The following is a 17,504-nucleotide window of genomic DNA, read 5'->3' as shown; positions in this document are numbered from 1 at the left end:
TTTAACGATACCGAGATCACAATTGAAATTTATCATAAAAAATATGAATTAATTTGATTTTTTTCCTAAGTTTTTTAAGGTTTCATTTACACTTCATAGACGTGAAAAGTTTTTGGACTATTTTTTTTTTTCATCATTCTATAAAGGTTTTTATTAACCTTCATTGTATAATAATCCTTATAACGGTACGAAAACTATATTGACCTCGTGAACAAGAGTGTATTACTAAAAATAGAGGCCGAAATTGTAGTGGTTCTGTTTTCATAGTTAAGTACTCTGATGCAAGCCATAAGTCGGTAAAATAAATTTTGCTATCTTTAAAAGGTTAAAAAGAGGCATTTTTGGAGGAGTGTGGAAAACCAAACGATTGATTACCCTATCATGATTCTGCATGCGTGCCTGACTTTTGTTGTACACAGTTTTGTTTCTCCTTGCAACAATAGTATTAAGTGACGGAACATGACAGATGGATTGTAGATTTTATAATAATTAGACGGATGATGTTTCTATCAACGCAACGGATGGAGTCAATAAAGGATGTTAATTTTATCAATTATTAGCAAGGAGAGAGTAATTTAAATTTAGACATTATAATAATAATAATAAAATAGCTTTATTTATTCCACAAACATAAATTGTAACCAACAAATTTAGTAAATTAAACTATTTTAATTTGTGGACCCCCTCAGGGTAAAAGTTTGGAGGAGTCCAAAGAATTAAATTTAGTTCTGTTTTTGGCAGAGGTCATCCAGACTCTTCCTGCGTAGGCCACAATCTAGTCCTGCCATCGAGCGAACGGGCGACCTCTCCTTCTAGCGCCAGACAATCTGTTCCATTTCGTGATGTTGATAGTCCAACGACTGTTGTCATATCTCGCCACGTGACCAGCCCACCTCCATTTCAGACTTTGAGAGAACTGTAGAGCGTCCTTTAGTTTCATTACCTTTCGGATTTCTGTATTTATTACTCTATCTTTAAGTTTTATATTTAAACAGCTCCTTTCCATTGCCCTTGTGATCGTAGATCCACGTTTGGCAACCATAGGTAAGACAGGGTAGAATAGTAGTGTCTAAAACTATCCTTTTCACTTTACTTGGTAGTTTTGACTTGAAAATCTCATTTCGGGCCCAGTACTTTTCCATGTTATTGCTACTCTTCTGTCTATTTCCTCTAAATTTCGGTGCTTTCCAAGAAATACTTAGACATGACATAAATAAAAATCAAAATAAATAATCCATTTTATTCATAAATTATAAACTAAAACGTTTCCCAAACAACAGAACGAACAATACGAGAACAAAAAACAATGTCAGCTGTATCATGTTACATTTCTAGATGTAATTAGAATGTTATGTCGAGAAACTTATAAATAACGTTTTGACTACTCGATACATAATCGTTTTATTCGACCATAATTTCAATGTGTACGGAACCAATGCCTTCCACTCTATCGTACTTGATATTATGCGCCCAGGCACGACACTCGATATTGATCAGCATACCAGCTGTAAAAGAAAAACACAATTAGTTCAAATATTGTTTATAATAAAATTGGAGTGTCTGCATGTATTATTAAAATAACTGCTTCATACTTAATGATTATTTTATCTATTAGTTAAAGAGCGTTTGTGTGCTAAAGGATAACACAACACTAATGACTTTCTAGTTGACTGCACACCTTGGGAATGAAATGATCGCCTTCAGGCTGTTACAAATTACAAAAATATGTTTCTTATTGTATATGTAATATGACATAAAAAAAGATCCCTCTGAGTTTCTTTCGCCGGTTCTTCTCAGGTCTGAAGTGTGAAATGCCGAACCAGTGGTAGATTTTTGACTATCAATAAGAAAGTGTAAACACTTCTATTTTGAATAAAGGTTTTTGACTTTGACTTTATTCCGGCTAATCTTTGGAACGGCTGGACCGATTTTGACAGATTTTACTAATCGAATGATTATGAAATAAGGAGTAACTTAGGCTAGAACAAAAACTCAAAATCGCGGGCAAAGCTATTTAATAAAATATACGTCAGTACTGTTATTAAATTTAAGTTAAAATTGCAGTTAATAGTAATGTTGGGCTTCTCCTTTCCCTTTGTGGTGAAGGTTAGGAGTATTGTCGAACGCTGCCCCCATGTGAGTTGGTATCCACCAACACGTGGCAGAATTTTATTGAAATTTGATACATGAAACATGTGTCAAAGATGTTTCCCCTCAAAAATAAGCACATGAAAATTCAGTTGTGCTTGGCTGTATTTGAATTTTGAACCTGCAATCATCGGTGAATATGTAAGATCTCTAAATACTGGGCCACCTCTTAAAAATTACGATTTTTAAATAAAAGTAAATCAAATGCCTTTTATATAGAAGCATTACACTTACTAAATATAAAATAAAAACTAAAAATAAATATGATTATTTGTATATATTCAATTTAAATATGGAGACAGAGGAAGGAAGTATACTGGTAATCTTTCTCTTGGAAATGAAAAACTCTTGATATTAAAATTTTATATAAACAATGTACATCCGTCAAACCGCAAAGTAATGTTGCGTTCGTCTAAGCTCTTAATCCCGCCCTGAATATGAAAGAAGCCCTATCGTCAGTGGAGCATTCGTGAGGTTTTTATTATGTTTTTGTTATGACTTTTGGACACGATAATTTATTTATGCTAACGTATACAGATTGATTGAATTTAGAAAATATAAACGATAAAAATAGAAATATATTAAACGAGACTACTAAAGCATGCAAGAATCGTCATTTTTCAAGATTATATTAAATAAAAATATATTCGAGAGTACCTGTTCTCAATATAGATGCTTGCTAGAAGAATTAGCAAGATGTTTAGTAGCAACTCTTTTTATCAAATTAAGTAACATGATTAAATGTATGCATCCAACAACAACAGCTTGTAAAATTGGAACATATTCCACCAACGTTGCTCCAATGTGAGTTGGTAGAATACACATGTGGCAGAATTTCTACGAAATTAGACAATTGTAGGTTTCCTCACGATGTTTTCCTTCACCGCCGAGCATGAAATGAATGAACACAAATTAGGCACATGAATATTCAGTGGTGCTGCCTGGATTAAAACCCATTATCGGTTAAGATGCACGCCTTCTAACCACTGGGCCATCTCGACTCTTCAAATAATAACGTATTTACTTTAATATAATGCTTACTTTTTGGTCTCTGTAAATGAACTGCAACTAGTGGACTAAGGTAGCCTTCTTGGTTAGAGTAGGGGAAGTAATATCCTGGAAAACCTCTGTATGGTAGGTACTGGATCGGTCCAATGTTCTCTCTATCTGCTGGATTTTCACCTTGACATGATACCCACACCATATTCAGCTGGAACCAAATTTTAATTATTTAACTTGATATAAAACCTCCTTATAATAAACCTAATATAACCAATTTGTACGTAAAAAATGGTTCCAATATTGGGTACATATATTTTAAATTTGGATAGAGGGATGTAAGGGGGCGCAAACTACACCTTAGTGCCCCAAGCCAACCTCACCTGCCCGTGGTGCATCCTGCCGACCAGCAAACGAGGCTCTGGCGACCGACTGATGGCGGTATAACCATAAACATAATAGGCGTAGCTAAATACCACAGGCCGGTGACGGGCAGCAGCGTCACCGGTGCGAGAAGCTACGCCCTGCGATCGCCAACCCGCCTGCCCAGCGTGGCGATTATGGGCACAACCTCCACATACAGCACACACGCAAGCCACGGCCCCCAGTTCCCGGCAGCCCCGCTATTCCTCGTCATGGTGGCGACGATGGTAACGGCGGGACGGGGGGTGCTAAGAATCACCGGGCTACGGGAGGCCACCACAACCGACTGACCCTTGCGACGTACAACGGACGCACGCTACGGCTTGACTCGCATCTAGCGCAACTTGAGGTAGAACTTGGGAAAATTAGGTGGCACATATTAGGGCTATGTGAAGTCCGTAGAGAGGGAGAGGACACCGTAACCCTCGAATCAGGCCACCTAATGTACTTCCGAGAGGGTGACCAACAATCCCAAGGTGGCGTTGGGTTTCTGGTAAATAAGTCCCTAGTTGACAACGTGGTGGAAATCTCCAGTGTGTCGAACAGGGTAGCGTACCTCATTATAAAGCTCACCGAGAGGTACAGCCTCAAGGTGGTGCAAGCGTACGCACCGACCTCGACACACTCGGACGATGAAGTGGAAGAATTATTCGATGACATATCGAGGGCCCTCCACTTCACCACGAAAACCCACTACAACGTTGTCATGGGGGACTTCAACGCTAAAGTGGGAGTACAGAACTGCAGCGAATCGGTAGTAGGACCCCATGGACTTGGAAGCAGGAATCATAGGGGGCAAATGCTTGTCAACTTCCTCGAACGGGAGGGGCTCTTCTTGATGAACTCCTTCTTCAAGAAGCAGCCGCAAAGGAAGTGGACGTGGCAAAGCCCCGACACTATGACGAAAAACGAGATCGACTTCATAATGACGGACAAGAGGCATATATTCAGAGACGTCTCAGTGATTAACAGGTTCAATACCGGTAGTGATCACCGACTCCTCCGAGGCTCTCTGAATATCAATTTTAAGGCCGAGCGCGCCCGTCTGATGAAGTCCACGCTCCGACCAAAGCTGCTCCAAACCATTGCGGGATCTGAAACATTCCAGTCAATCCTGGAGAACCGATTCGCTGCCGTGGAAACCACAACGGACGTAAACCAGAACCTCGAAAATGTAGTTCGAATTCTCAGGGAAGAAGGCACGAGATATTGTGGCATGCAGCGTAAGGGCAGGAAGTCGAACCTTTCGGAAGAGACTTTGGGGCTCATGAAGAAACGACGTGAAAACCCACCTGTCACTTCGTCAGAGAAACGGCAATTAAACCAAGAGATCAGCAGGCGCGTACGACACGACCTCCGGTGCTCCAATACTCTTGCAATAAAAAGAGCTATTGAGCAGAATCGGGGGTCTAAGGTGTTCGTACAATCTCTTGGAAGGAGCCACCTGACGAAGTTGACCACAGCAAGTGGAGAAGTCGTTTCTTCTAAGCCGGCAGTACTTTCGGAAGTAGAGGACTTCTACGGCCGGTTATACGCATCGCATGCATCTCGACCTGATCCCGAAAATGAGGATCCTAGAGCTTCATTAACACGCCATTTCTCCGAAGACCTGCCTGAAGTCAGTATTGGCGAAATCGAGACTGCTCTTGGACAGCTTAAAAATGGAAAAGCCCCTGGAGAGGACGGCGTTACCACAGAGCTATTAAAAGCGGGAGGTAAACCGGTACTTAGGGAACTTCAGACGCTTTTTAACTCTGTCCTCTTCGAAGGGAGAACTCCGGAGGCGTGGAGTAGGAGTGTGGTCGTCCTGTTCTTCAAAAAGGGAGACAAAACCCTGCTGAAGAACTATCGTCCCATATCCCTACTGAGCCATGTCTATAAGCTGTTTTCAAGAGTGATCACGAACCGTCTTGCGCGAAGATTCGACGAATTCCAACCCCCGGAGCAGGCCGGGTTTCGGACCGGATACGGCACCATAGACCACATCCATACAGTGCGGCAGATTATACAGAAGTCCCATGAGTATAATCGGCCCCTGTGTCTTGCATTCGTGGACTATGAGAAGGCCTTTGACTCGGTTGAAATCTGGGCTGTTCTGGAGTCCCTGCAGCGTTGCCAAGTTGATTGGCGATACATCCAAGTGATGAGATGTCTCTACGAAGCTGCCACCATGTCCGTCCGAGTACAAAATCAGCAAACAAATCCCATACCATTGCATCGAGGAGTGAGACAAGGGGACGTTATTTCCCCCAAATTGTTCACTAATGCAATGGAGGATATGTTCAAGACGCTGAACTGGAAAGGACGTGGCATTAACATCAATGGCGAATACATCTCTCACTTGAGATTCGCAGACGACATCGTCATCGTGGCAGAAACGCTGCAGGACCTACAACAAATGCTGAACGAGCTGGCTGATTCTTCTATGCGTATCGGCCTACGGATAAACTTGGATAAAACCAAGGTCATGTTCAATGAACATGTTCTACCGGAACCGACTACGATACACGGTACCGTTCTCGAAGTTGTTCAAAAATATGTCTACCTCGGGCAGACTCTGCGATTAGGTAGAAACAACCTTGAGGACGAGGTGAATAGAAGAATTCAGCTGGGTTGGGCAGCGTTTGGGAAGTTACGTCGAATCCTAACATCGTCGATCCCACAGTGCCTTAAGACGAAAGTCTTCAATCAGTGCGTCCTACCCGTCATGACATACGGAGCCGAAACGTGGACACTCACGACAAGGCTGGTCCACCAACTTAAAGTCGCTCAGCGTGCTATGGAAAGGGCTATGCTCGGCGTTTCTTTGAGGGATCGCATCAGAAATGAGGTTATCCGTCAAAGAACCAAAGTCATCGACATAGCCCACCGGATTAGTAAGCTGAAGTGGCAGTGGGCTGGTCATATTTGTCGTAGAACCGACAACCGTTGGGGAAAACGTGTTCTAGAGTGGAGACCGCGTCTCGGCAAACGTAGTGTAGGACGTCCTCAGGCACGGTGGAGTGACGATATACGCAAGGCGGCAGGCAGGAGCTGGATGCGAGTAGCCGGAGAAAGACCACAGTGGCGTGCACTGGGAGAGGCCTATGTCCAACAGTGGACAAAAATAGGCTGTTGATGATGATGATGATGATGATTTTAAATTTTGGTAATTTTTTATTACATCCTCCGGCACTTTATTTAATTAAACATTGCTCTTTTATGCAAATATACGCGACGGTTTTCAATGAAACAATTGCTTTGTTCACGGAGCGAATTAATTTGAATTTTTCTCGTTAACGCTTTTGGTAATGAATCTCTTGCCAATTTTTTACTTTTTTGACGGTATCATTTTGTAATATAATCTTGTCGACGTTAAATGTCATGACTATGTAGACTAACATATTTAGTACCATTGGCTTGTATGAAAAATCACATACAGATGTTAGAGATATACGGTTGTTGCGATAGATGATTGAAGGTTACTAACAGAAAAGTAAATAAATAAATTAATATTGAACGACAATACATATACTACTCTGATCCCAATGTAAGTAGCTAATGCACTTGTGTTATGGAAAATCAGAATTAACGACGGTACCACAAGCCCCCAGACCCAAGACAACATAGAAAACTAATGAACTTTCGTCTCGTCCGGGAATCGAACCCAGGACCTCGGATTGGCGTATCCGTGAAAATAGGTGTACACACTACTTGATCATGGAGGTCGTCTGATAAATTGTTGGTCACTCTTAAATATTATATTCCTTTGCTATATAGGTCCATGTCTTGGTGCGCTCATCTGGTTGACCTGGGCAGGGTAATTTATCAATAAAATAATCTTACATAGTTCTTATCATATGCTGTCATATTCCGGATATGCTCTTTCAAATCTTCTGGCATGGCTGAAGGAAGATGATCAGAACTGTTGTAAAACTCTGGTTTCCAGGCATAAATCTTGTTTAATTTGAGAAAGATGCAAGGCGTCGATTTCTGGTATGCAAATCCGTTTTCTTCGATACATGGACTCCAAGCATTAACATCCACGTCGCAGACCTTTCCAGCTGGGGGAGGAAGCTTGAAGTCACAATTGTGAATGTTTTGCCCAGCGCCTGATTTGTTTGCGTCCCGTTTGTATTCTGGAAAACAACGAAGTGATTTCCTTATAAAATAAGCTTTTCAACATCGTGTAGTTCTTGACCTACATTGTTTGTCATATAGTTTTGAAGCAAACTTTTAATTTTACTTTAGGAAGGTACACCATTAAACATTTGATCGTTAGTAACCTGCACACAAAGCCATTAAAACTGGAAGAAGAATATCGGCATGAGTTACTGGGACTCACTCAGGCGGCCCTTATACAAACCTAATATACTAGTAAGTCAATATACCTATTATATATAGATGTTACTGTTGATGAATAAAAACAGACAACTTACTTTTCAAAAAATTCGACAATTCCTTAACCCAAAATTGGTAGCTGCCGGGATCATTTCCTTTATACCATATGACGCTGCTGGCGACCTCTGGAGGCGTGGGTCGGAAACCGAGACCAGGATTGGTGCCAATAATGGAACCATCCAGCTGCCATCTTGGCTGTCTAGCGTCTAGGAGCTGTAGGAAAGTCCACATGCAGATGGCCACGAGAACTGCCAACGCCGCGTAGAAGATGAAGTAGAATAAGGCTATTTTAGCTGTAATTAACAAAATATTTATTAATGTAACGCATCTGTACCATAATATTTATCATATACGCTTTGTGAATTAATTAGTCGTATTAGTTAATCACAAGATAGATTAGTAAGTGCCGTAAATAATTTGCTGTAAATAATTTATATTTAGGTACCTCATAGTCATCATGTATACTGCGAGAAGCAATGTTTAGTAGTAATGTTATAATCAAATATCCAGGATGAGTAGGCCAGTGTAACACAGTTGTTATCTCGTATGTTGGTTAAGAAGTGGTTTAAATTTTATATGCCACCAAAAGCAAATAGGGAAAATAGTACCAAAGCTATAGTTGCTATGAATGAGTTCTTTACACACATTACGCACTAGAGAAGTATTTAATACTAATATTTATGGTAAAACATAATATAATAAATTCTTTATTATTATTGATTTGATTATAATTGCTTTGAGATTTATTTTTTATTTTAAATTGAAATATACTGGAATTGGTTAATTAGAGATAGAGCAATAAATAAATTGATAAATATTTTATTATCTTATATAGTTTTTAGGGTGATGGTTTTTCTATGGAGTAAGTAATATGTTCAAATGTGCCACCTGATGGTAAGTAATCACTCTCCATACAAATTAATCATATAAAGACATATTAACCATACACATCGCTAATGCTTCACCAAACTTGAGAACTGAGTAGTGTTGCCCAAATGCAAGACCAAGACGAGACTTAGCCAGTCTTGGTCTTGGTCTTGCGCCAATACACCTGGTCTTGGTCTTGGTCTTGGTCTTGCGCTCCCAGTCTTGGTCTTGGTCTTGGTCTTGCAGCAAGAGTCTTGCAAGTCTTGCAATTACCTATTAGTCTATTACTATTTATTAAAGTTTATTTTAAATCTTAGAAAAACGTATTAGAATTGGAACATTGTGAGCTTGAATTAACATAGCCATAGTAAAGATCAAGCAGATTAATAAATTACTGAAGATTTGATAAGAAATTTGAAAAATCAACTGACTGATATGTCGTTTAAAAACTTAAGAAATATAATGACTGAATGTACAATAATAGTACCTAAGTAATTAGTTTAAAACCATATAATCAATATTATAATATATACTTACTAGAATAAATTATTATGACATCTACTATCTATCCTTACCATTTTATCGTAATCATAATACTACTTGCGTGATCATTATAATGAATTCATTTTCATTCTAAGCACTCGGAAACTTATTTATTCTTTGGAACACCTGTAGGTACTCTTAAAATTCGAAATTATTTTGCATGAGTATACCTACGCCCTGTGGCGGCCATAAAATAGTGTCAAATGTTGTGATTTCGGCGCGGCGGCAACGATTGTTGTATATGATTTCAAAAGAAGCCGCCGGCGCGTGTATCATAACCATGTACTTCCGAAAAACGGCAAATATCTTTGAGAAGTAAGTACAAAACCATTGATGCCGCATTATCAAAGTGCCAGTGATTAAAACATAACTATGCATGCACTCAGTTTGATTTTAATGGATATTTTTTTATTCGCTATGTAGGTATGTTTATGGTATTAGTCGTAATGCGCATAGGTCCAGTTTTTCATATTCTTTGATACAGTTTTTTGCGTCTCATAGAATTCCTAAGCGTACCTATACACCGAACTGTTACACCTAACTACTCCGTGAAATAGCGCTAAGTACTAGCTGCAAGACGCAAGAGTCTTGCAGGCTATGTCTTGTTCTTGCTCAAGTCTTGCACGGTCAGTCTTGGTCTTGGTCTTGCTAGAAATACGCGGTCTTGTTCTTGGTCTTGGTCTTGCAAAAACGCAAGAACAAGACCAAGACTGCAAGACCAAGACTGAATTTGGGCAACACTAGAACTGAGATATGTCACCTGTGCTTGTAGTAACACTGGCTCACACACTCTCTAAGCCGGAATACAACATTACTCAGTATTGTTGTTTGGCCATACTATATGCTATTTGACAATGCGAAAAATAAATTGTGAATTATTGTAATCATATGTGACTTTAAAAATGGTTATTTACTAACGCAAGTTGAAAATAATACTTAATTCTCCGCTCCTGACTGGCCGGGCTTATGATGAAGTCACTTTCTTGTAAACCTTGCTATTCTAAAATATGTACCACAGATTAAAATACAGGAAAGTGACGTCACCGACCCCATTGCAGCGCCATATTGTCCAAGTAGCGTTTTTGCGCGCTATTTAAATATTGAATTTTTAATATGATATTTTTCGGCAAATATGTACTAGAATTAAAAAAAACAACTTTTACTGGGTTCCCTGACCTCTACTAAATAGTATAAAATGGTTTTTAAAAACCAGTCAAATAGCCTATTACACATTGAAATACTACTATCATTATTAATAACTATGCAAACCAGAGTTCTGACGAAACAAACAATACATATTCCTTCACACGCCTCTCCATAGTTTTATAAGATATTTCTCTTTCCATATCACATAGAGAGACAGCATGGCGCCAATTTGATTTTTAAATAATTGTACACTCGTAAAACTTTCTTCGCCATTCTTCAACTGTCTAGCTTATAAAAGGATCCGCATTAAAGACTTAACTAATATACAGTTGGTAAAAACAGCTACTTTGTACAGTGGAGCGCAAATATTCTTGCCAGTATTTCATTATATTATTACTAGCAGCGTTGTATAGTAGATTAATGGTTCGAATTCTTCTCTGGTTTTACTATTAGAGGTGATTTATTGGGAGTTAATTCTTAACGCCTCATAATTGAAGAAATTCGAGTGCTATCAAGTTCGAAATGATTGTTTCAATTAACTACTAATTAGGAGGGCTGGTTCGTTTTTTGCCCAGAGGATCGGAATTGCGATTCAACGGGGAAATGCTGCTAGCATTCTTGCCACCATTCCACGCGGTCAAGATTTATACAGTAACGAGTTTTAGTTCATATTTGTATATATATATTTATGTATTTAATGTTGTTAATTCTTATGTTAATAAAATATATTTTCTTCATGTCTCATGTCAAATATAGATATTAACTACTGAATTATTATGATTGACATTTTTAACGAAATAAAACCATTTTATTTTGGCAGTACGTAAAATATCTAAATCAAAAACAAAAGATACTTTATTCAAGTAGGTTATAACAAGGACTTTTGAATCGTCATTTAACAAATATATTAAGTGAAGATACCACCGGTTCCTAGTACCTAGTTACAGTTAACATTTAAAAATACAGTAAAGTTCGTTAAATACAATTGTATATGTATGCAATATATCCTGCTTGTCGTTAATAAGTATTAATTCCACACTTTTTATTTTGTATTGAATAATATGCCTTCTTTACCAATATATTTCTTACAAATGATTTGAATTTACATAACGGCAAAGTTAAAAACATCTGTAGAATTTTATTAAAGAAACGAATACCTTGCCCCAAGAGGGTTTTAATATTATTATACATATAAAGGTAGAATCGTTTAAAACCGAATTAGGCAATAAAACACGTCGTTCGTCCGTCCAAGGTGATCACAAGACGCGGCCGGAAACTCCGGCGACCGTTGAATTGAAGCAATGAGCTCATTGCTACATCCTGCCCCATCTCCTGCCGGCTGCCGGCTGCCGTGGGTTCGAACCGGAATGTGGTATGCCCCGTAATAGAACTAAATAAATCTATCAACCGCACGCATTCAATCTTCCTTTGTACATCTTGTCTTGTAATTTCTTCAACAATTGAGCCCTACATGCACTTTAATAAAGCTAACTATATCTATAATCTATCGACAAGAACCGACCAGAAACTTAGTAGGTATTATATTTTAATACTTGTAATTAAAGTACACATACATTTATTAAATTACTGGTTTCCATTCGCGTGTGAATCTCTCTAGGGAAAGAGTGTTATTGTTGATATAAGTATACATTTCCATGATCATTCCATGGTACAAAAGTCGCTTACCGCGGTCTGTCCCTATGTATGCTTAGATCTTTAAAACTACGCAACGGATTTTGATGCGGTTTTGTATAGATAGAGCGATTCGAGAAGAAGTTTTTTGTATATAATGGATAGACATGGACAATATAGTAAATAAATACTAATAATAATAGTAACAAAAATCAAAATATACTTTATTCAAGTTGGCTTTTACAAGCACTTTTGAATCGTCATTTTACAATTAAGTGAAACAACCACCGGTTCGGAAAGTAGATTTTACCGAAAAGAACCGGCAAACTCAGTAGTTATTCGTTTTCAACATTTAAAAAATACAAAGTCATGTTAGTTAATACAATTATTTAAATTAATATACCCTGCGTGGAAGTCAACAGGTATTCTAATGTGATATCGTAAATAAACAAATTATTTTGTATTTAGTAACAGCTTTGCATCCGTGCGTAGCCGGGGCGCGTCGCTAGTAAATGATACAATAATATAGCAGCACATGAGTTATTTATTATCCAAACTGATAACTATCTCTGTGCAAAATTTAAATTAGATTTGATCAGCAGTTCTAGTGGACAACATTCATTCATTCAAACTTTTACATTTATAATATCGGTAAGATAGCCTAACTCCTAGCACACTAAAACGCTGAGATAAATAATTGTGACTTGTTACTTTTTGGCATTAAAGTGAAACAATACAATTGGTTGAGATCTGGGGCTGTCTATGGTATTTATTACGGTTTCGTAACTAAAATTATATTTTGAATGTTGCCAATGGTATAGGAGCTTTGGTTATCAAAATTAATACAATGTCATTACTAATATTTACTTGGCGGTAGAGCTTTGTTTAAGCCCGTCTGGGTGGGTACCGCCCACTCATCAGATATTCTACCGCTAAACAACAGTACGCAGTAGTGTTGTGTTCCGGTTTGAAAGGTGAGTAAGCCAGTGTAACAGGCACAAGGGACATAGCATCTTAGTTCCCAAGGTTTTTGCGCATTGACGATCTAAGATATAAGGTAATATTTTTACAGCGTCATTGTCTATGGGTGATAGTGACCACTTACCGTCAGGTGGCCCATATGTTCGCCCGCCAATTATTCCATAAAATAAAAAAATAAATAAAGAAATAGTAATATGGCATATCGTCTTGTTATATACATTTTAAATTAGACCTTTGTTTAGATCATAATATAGCAAAATTAAAAGGTGATCGCATGTAATATGTAAATGTATATAAATACTCCTTGGTCGATTAGAATCGCGAATAATTTTGAGTTTAGTATATTTAATTTTACTATTACAACAAATACTAAAATAAACAGTTAATAAAACGTTCTTAATATAGTAATCAATGTCCATACAGTATTTATCACGTATTATTATGGTATGTTTCCTCTTATTATATATTATAAGAGGAACCATAAGAAATAATCAAAGAATAGAATAAAAGGAATCTTGATAATACTCGTTTTTAAATGACCAAGGACGACAAAATACGATGAATTATGAAAGTTCATTACAGTAAAGTCACTTAGTTTTAGTAGGATCATAATATTATTAAATATATTCGAATTAACTTACGACACTTAAGTTCTAGTTTTTTTTAAATTGATATATAAAAATATGACACAAAATATGACACACACACAATAGACGAAGGAGGTATGGTATTATGTTATAGCTAATTATATTCTAATAAACAGATATGTTATACCCATACTAAACAACAGAAAAAAGTGTGCCGCGCCGGGGACCGTTTATTTTACATTTACAGTTACAAGTAAAAAGGATAACTTGATAAAAACAATAAGTAAAAGGGATAACTAGATGTTTTAATTACGCAAAACGTTTTACTACATAATTATGATGTATTATTACGTATTACTGGCATAATTATAATGAAAACGACTAAAAGCAAACGTCACAATTAGGACGTTTTCTAGTCTTCACTTTTTGCGCGTTAATGGCATATCTGTTTACTAGAACATCATTGGTTATAGCAATAACATTTTTTATTGCTTAAATCCTTTTTTATGTGCCAAATTAATAAAAAAATAAAATGTGATTTAAAAAGATAAAATGTTTTTGAATTAAATTTACTCATACATGTTTTAACGTTACGTTACGTTCACAAGCTTACATTTTTTTTTAAAAGTCAAAGTTAAATGAAATAAGCTTTTACTGTTTGTGTGACACTCCGCATAAAGTTACTGACCGAAAAAAAAAATTGACGTAAGGTTGAAACTTGACGTTAGTTTATTTTTTCTTCTTGTATCTTTCATGCTAATTTATTTTTGATAATATATTAAATTCACGCTTCGATCAGACACGTCAACAGTCGAAATTAAAAGCATGTTGTCAATCTACTTGTATGATAACATTTTATACTAAAACCTTCTTTGAAACGCGCATCATCTTATTAGTTTCGTAGTTTCATTCAGTCAGGACTGGACATCACATCATCGAGGTCTCTAGTTAGGCACGTTATAGTTTTACCTTTTCCAAAACTATAAATTTTGCTTCCAAAAAGCAGTTTTGTTTACGCGTGTGATGTTTAATTACTACATACGAAGATTTATCACAATCTTATTCAAATATGAGAAATATTGGTAGATCAACTTTTTTAAAACATTATTTCTGAATTTTCAGTCTACTTAGGGTCTCTAGGCAGTTGCCGATACTGGACAAAACGGCCCTGCTTTCAATGAGGCATTATAGAAATGTTACTTCATATGTAAGTATAGATTAAAATGTATGCCAATAACACTTACACCAACTTGCTCCGGTCCTGCCGCAGAACTGCCTCGTCTTCGGATTCCATATAAACCGTTGGAACTTCTGCCCTGCGGTCAGAGGCGGTTCCCTTTCACGGTAGTACATGTTGAACCGTTCGAGGCTCGTCAGATCTGACGGTCGTTTCTTGACCGTCATGTTTGTCGATTGCTTGAACTTCTCCTATTGGGTAAAATATACCACCAAATATAAAACACAAGTAAATAGTCCCTAAAGCATCAAGAATAGCTACAGATATAATTTTAAAAAAAGAGCGTTTTACATTAAATAATAATTGCATGTTAAAACTCGTTATAATAAAAAGTCTGTCGTATTAAAGAGGTCACCGTTAACAGATCATACTCACCAGTTTTGAAATTTTACGCTGAGCGGCGCGTGAGTGCAGTGAGAAGCGACTGCGCTCGCGCACGCCGTCACAGGATAATGGGACGGTGTTCAACCTTAGTGAATCATCTGTTACATAAGTTAATTCGTTACAATTTAACTTAATCTCCTTGTTGCTAAATTGGTTTAATTTTTGCGAAAGTTTTACATCTAGGACATTCTATACAGCTCGTCACTGCTAGTATATATTACTGAAATATATAGACGCCTGTAGGTAATTCATTTCTATCCTACAGAGTGTGATGTAGATATATAAACTGCATGACTATGTACTGTAACAATGCATTTATTAAATTACCTTTTGCATTTAATCGGATGGAAAAACGTTAGCACACTTTATGATGGTTATCTTCACTGGCTTTACAATTATTAAAAAATGTCCATTACGTTGTACTTGTATTACTTTGACAAAGTAATATTTTGGATAGTATTGCTTTGAGAAATTAGTTCCACTTATATCAAATTTGGATTATAAGTACATAACTTTGTCACATTATATGTGATAAATAAACTGTTTTGTTTAAAAGTTAAAGTTGTTGCTTCACTTATATTTTTAGCGTGAAGTAATACCTAAGGTTTTTCTAACGTAAACGTATCGCTCTCTTGTGAGGCGTTCCAAATTTATCTCAATTATGAATTATTAATTTAATGCATCAATTTACAAGCCAAAAATTGAAAATGTATATTCAGTTAAAAGGATTCAATTAAAAATGCTACAATTAATTGCCCATTTAATACCAATTATCTGATCTAAAAATGACCACCCAGACTGGTGATTAATTAAAACTAATTAACAAATTATCTTATTTCACTAGTCATCACTATGACATATTTAATCTTTCATAAAAGTGTTAGCGTAAGCCGATTTATGCCCTAGTGATTATGGGACGATAGCTGCCACATAAAAGAACGGCTATGGTCTCGGCTGCATAAGAAAAAAAAATTAAATAAGGTTTCATCATATTGGTGCCAATTGAAGACGAGTTACTTACAGTTTACAATTAATTATAAAGATAATAATCAAAATATAAAAGATTAAATCAAAATATAAGTTAATTCAAATAGATTATTACAAGCTCTTTTGTATCCAGAAATAATGAGCCCGAAGTGACACTGTCTTTTGGATGCTAAGATTATAGGGATGCTTTCTTTTGTAAAATAAAAACACATTCAATGTCTGCAGCGTTACCCCAAAGTAATATGCCATATGTCATACTATGAAAATAACCAAAATATACTAAACGAGCGGTATTAATATCAGACTGCTGCGGAACTGAGTCTTTCTATCAAGGACGATAAATTAAGACTCCACTGAAGTTTGGAATCCAATGCTATTCCTAAAAACATCGTCTTATCAGCTACATCAAGACGGCCACAGTTGATATATTTTAATTTTACTTTCTAACATTTAGTAGGGTAAAAACTACACATTTTTTGAGCATTCAAAGCTGTATTAAAATTATTGACTGTGAACTTATATATCGTAATAGGATCACATTATAATGAAATGTATCATACTTGGTCACCCATGTGTATAATTCTTGTGTTCAAGTTCAGTTTAAATTTAAAGTCGATTGACATTGTAAGCGATCGAAATTTTTAGATTTTTTGGCGTCGTAATGTATGATACCGTCCCTTGCTCTCCCCCGCAAATTTAGTTTAATTTATTTGTCACCTTGCCATTAATTCTCTTATTTGAATCAGTGACGACTTTGCAATCGAAGATGTGATTAAAAATTCTTGTAATTATCCTATTTGATTTACCTCGTGTCTTGTTGTATCCTTTGCGATAACTTTCTGCAATCCACAATATAAGGCTCTTGTACTATCTTTGTACTAAATTGTAAAAGAATCCAAATACGATGAAGCCGAGAATATTGAGCACCTTGATTCTGCATCGTGGACATATTAAGGCAAATCAAACTAACAACTATTGAATTTAAGCGTTCGAAAACTGTAAAATTAATTTGCAAGATTTGATCGCATACAACCAAAAATGTTAGACAAAGGCCTTAATAAATGTTAAGAAATAAGAATTGGAAAATAAATAGTCTTTTAAAAACACATCTAGTATTCTATCTAAAATTGGTACAATGATATGGTCTAGTTTTACTGGTTACAGGTGGTTAACACCAGTTCTGCCATGTT

At 36.6% G+C, this 17,504-nt stretch overlaps 1 protein-coding gene across 1 annotated transcript; it reads right to left on the bottom strand.

The window, feature by feature from the left end:
* Positions 1–1,227: 1,227 nt before the first annotated feature.
* Positions 1,228–15,575, bottom strand: LOC124531442 (sodium/potassium-transporting ATPase subunit beta-2-like). The gene is made up of 6 exons (XM_047106029.1): positions 15,319–15,575; positions 14,951–15,134; positions 7,989–8,243; positions 7,396–7,688; positions 3,190–3,358; positions 1,228–1,505 (listed from the first exon to the last, which is right to left on the bottom strand). Exons 2-6 carry the CDS (start codon positions 15,108–15,110, stop codon positions 1,402–1,404), a joined length of 981 nt encoding a protein of 326 aa, XP_046961985.1. The 5' UTR covers positions 15,111–15,134; positions 15,319–15,575; the 3' UTR covers positions 1,228–1,401.
* Positions 15,576–17,504: the final 1,929 nt, after the last annotated feature.

This window comes from Vanessa cardui, chromosome 7, assembly GCF_905220365.1.
Source record: "Vanessa cardui chromosome 7, ilVanCard2.1, whole genome shotgun sequence".
NCBI classification, from domain to species: domain Eukaryota; kingdom Metazoa; phylum Arthropoda; class Insecta; order Lepidoptera; family Nymphalidae; genus Vanessa; species Vanessa cardui.
This window is presented reverse-complemented; position numbering and strand designations above follow the sequence as displayed.

Coding starts and splice junctions, on each gene's coding strand:
- LOC124531442 (XM_047106029.1), bottom strand. CDS start 15,110: ATGACGGTCAAGAAACGACCGTCAGATCTGACGAGCCTCGAACGGTTC. Junction 7,689..7,988: donor ATTGTCGAATTTTTTGAAAA/GTAAGTTGTCTG, acceptor GTTGTTTTCCAG/AATACAAACGGGACGCAAAC. Junction 3,359..7,395: donor CAGCATATGATAAGAACTAT/GTAAGATTATTT, acceptor ATTTGGTTCCAG/CTGAATATGGTGTGGGTATC.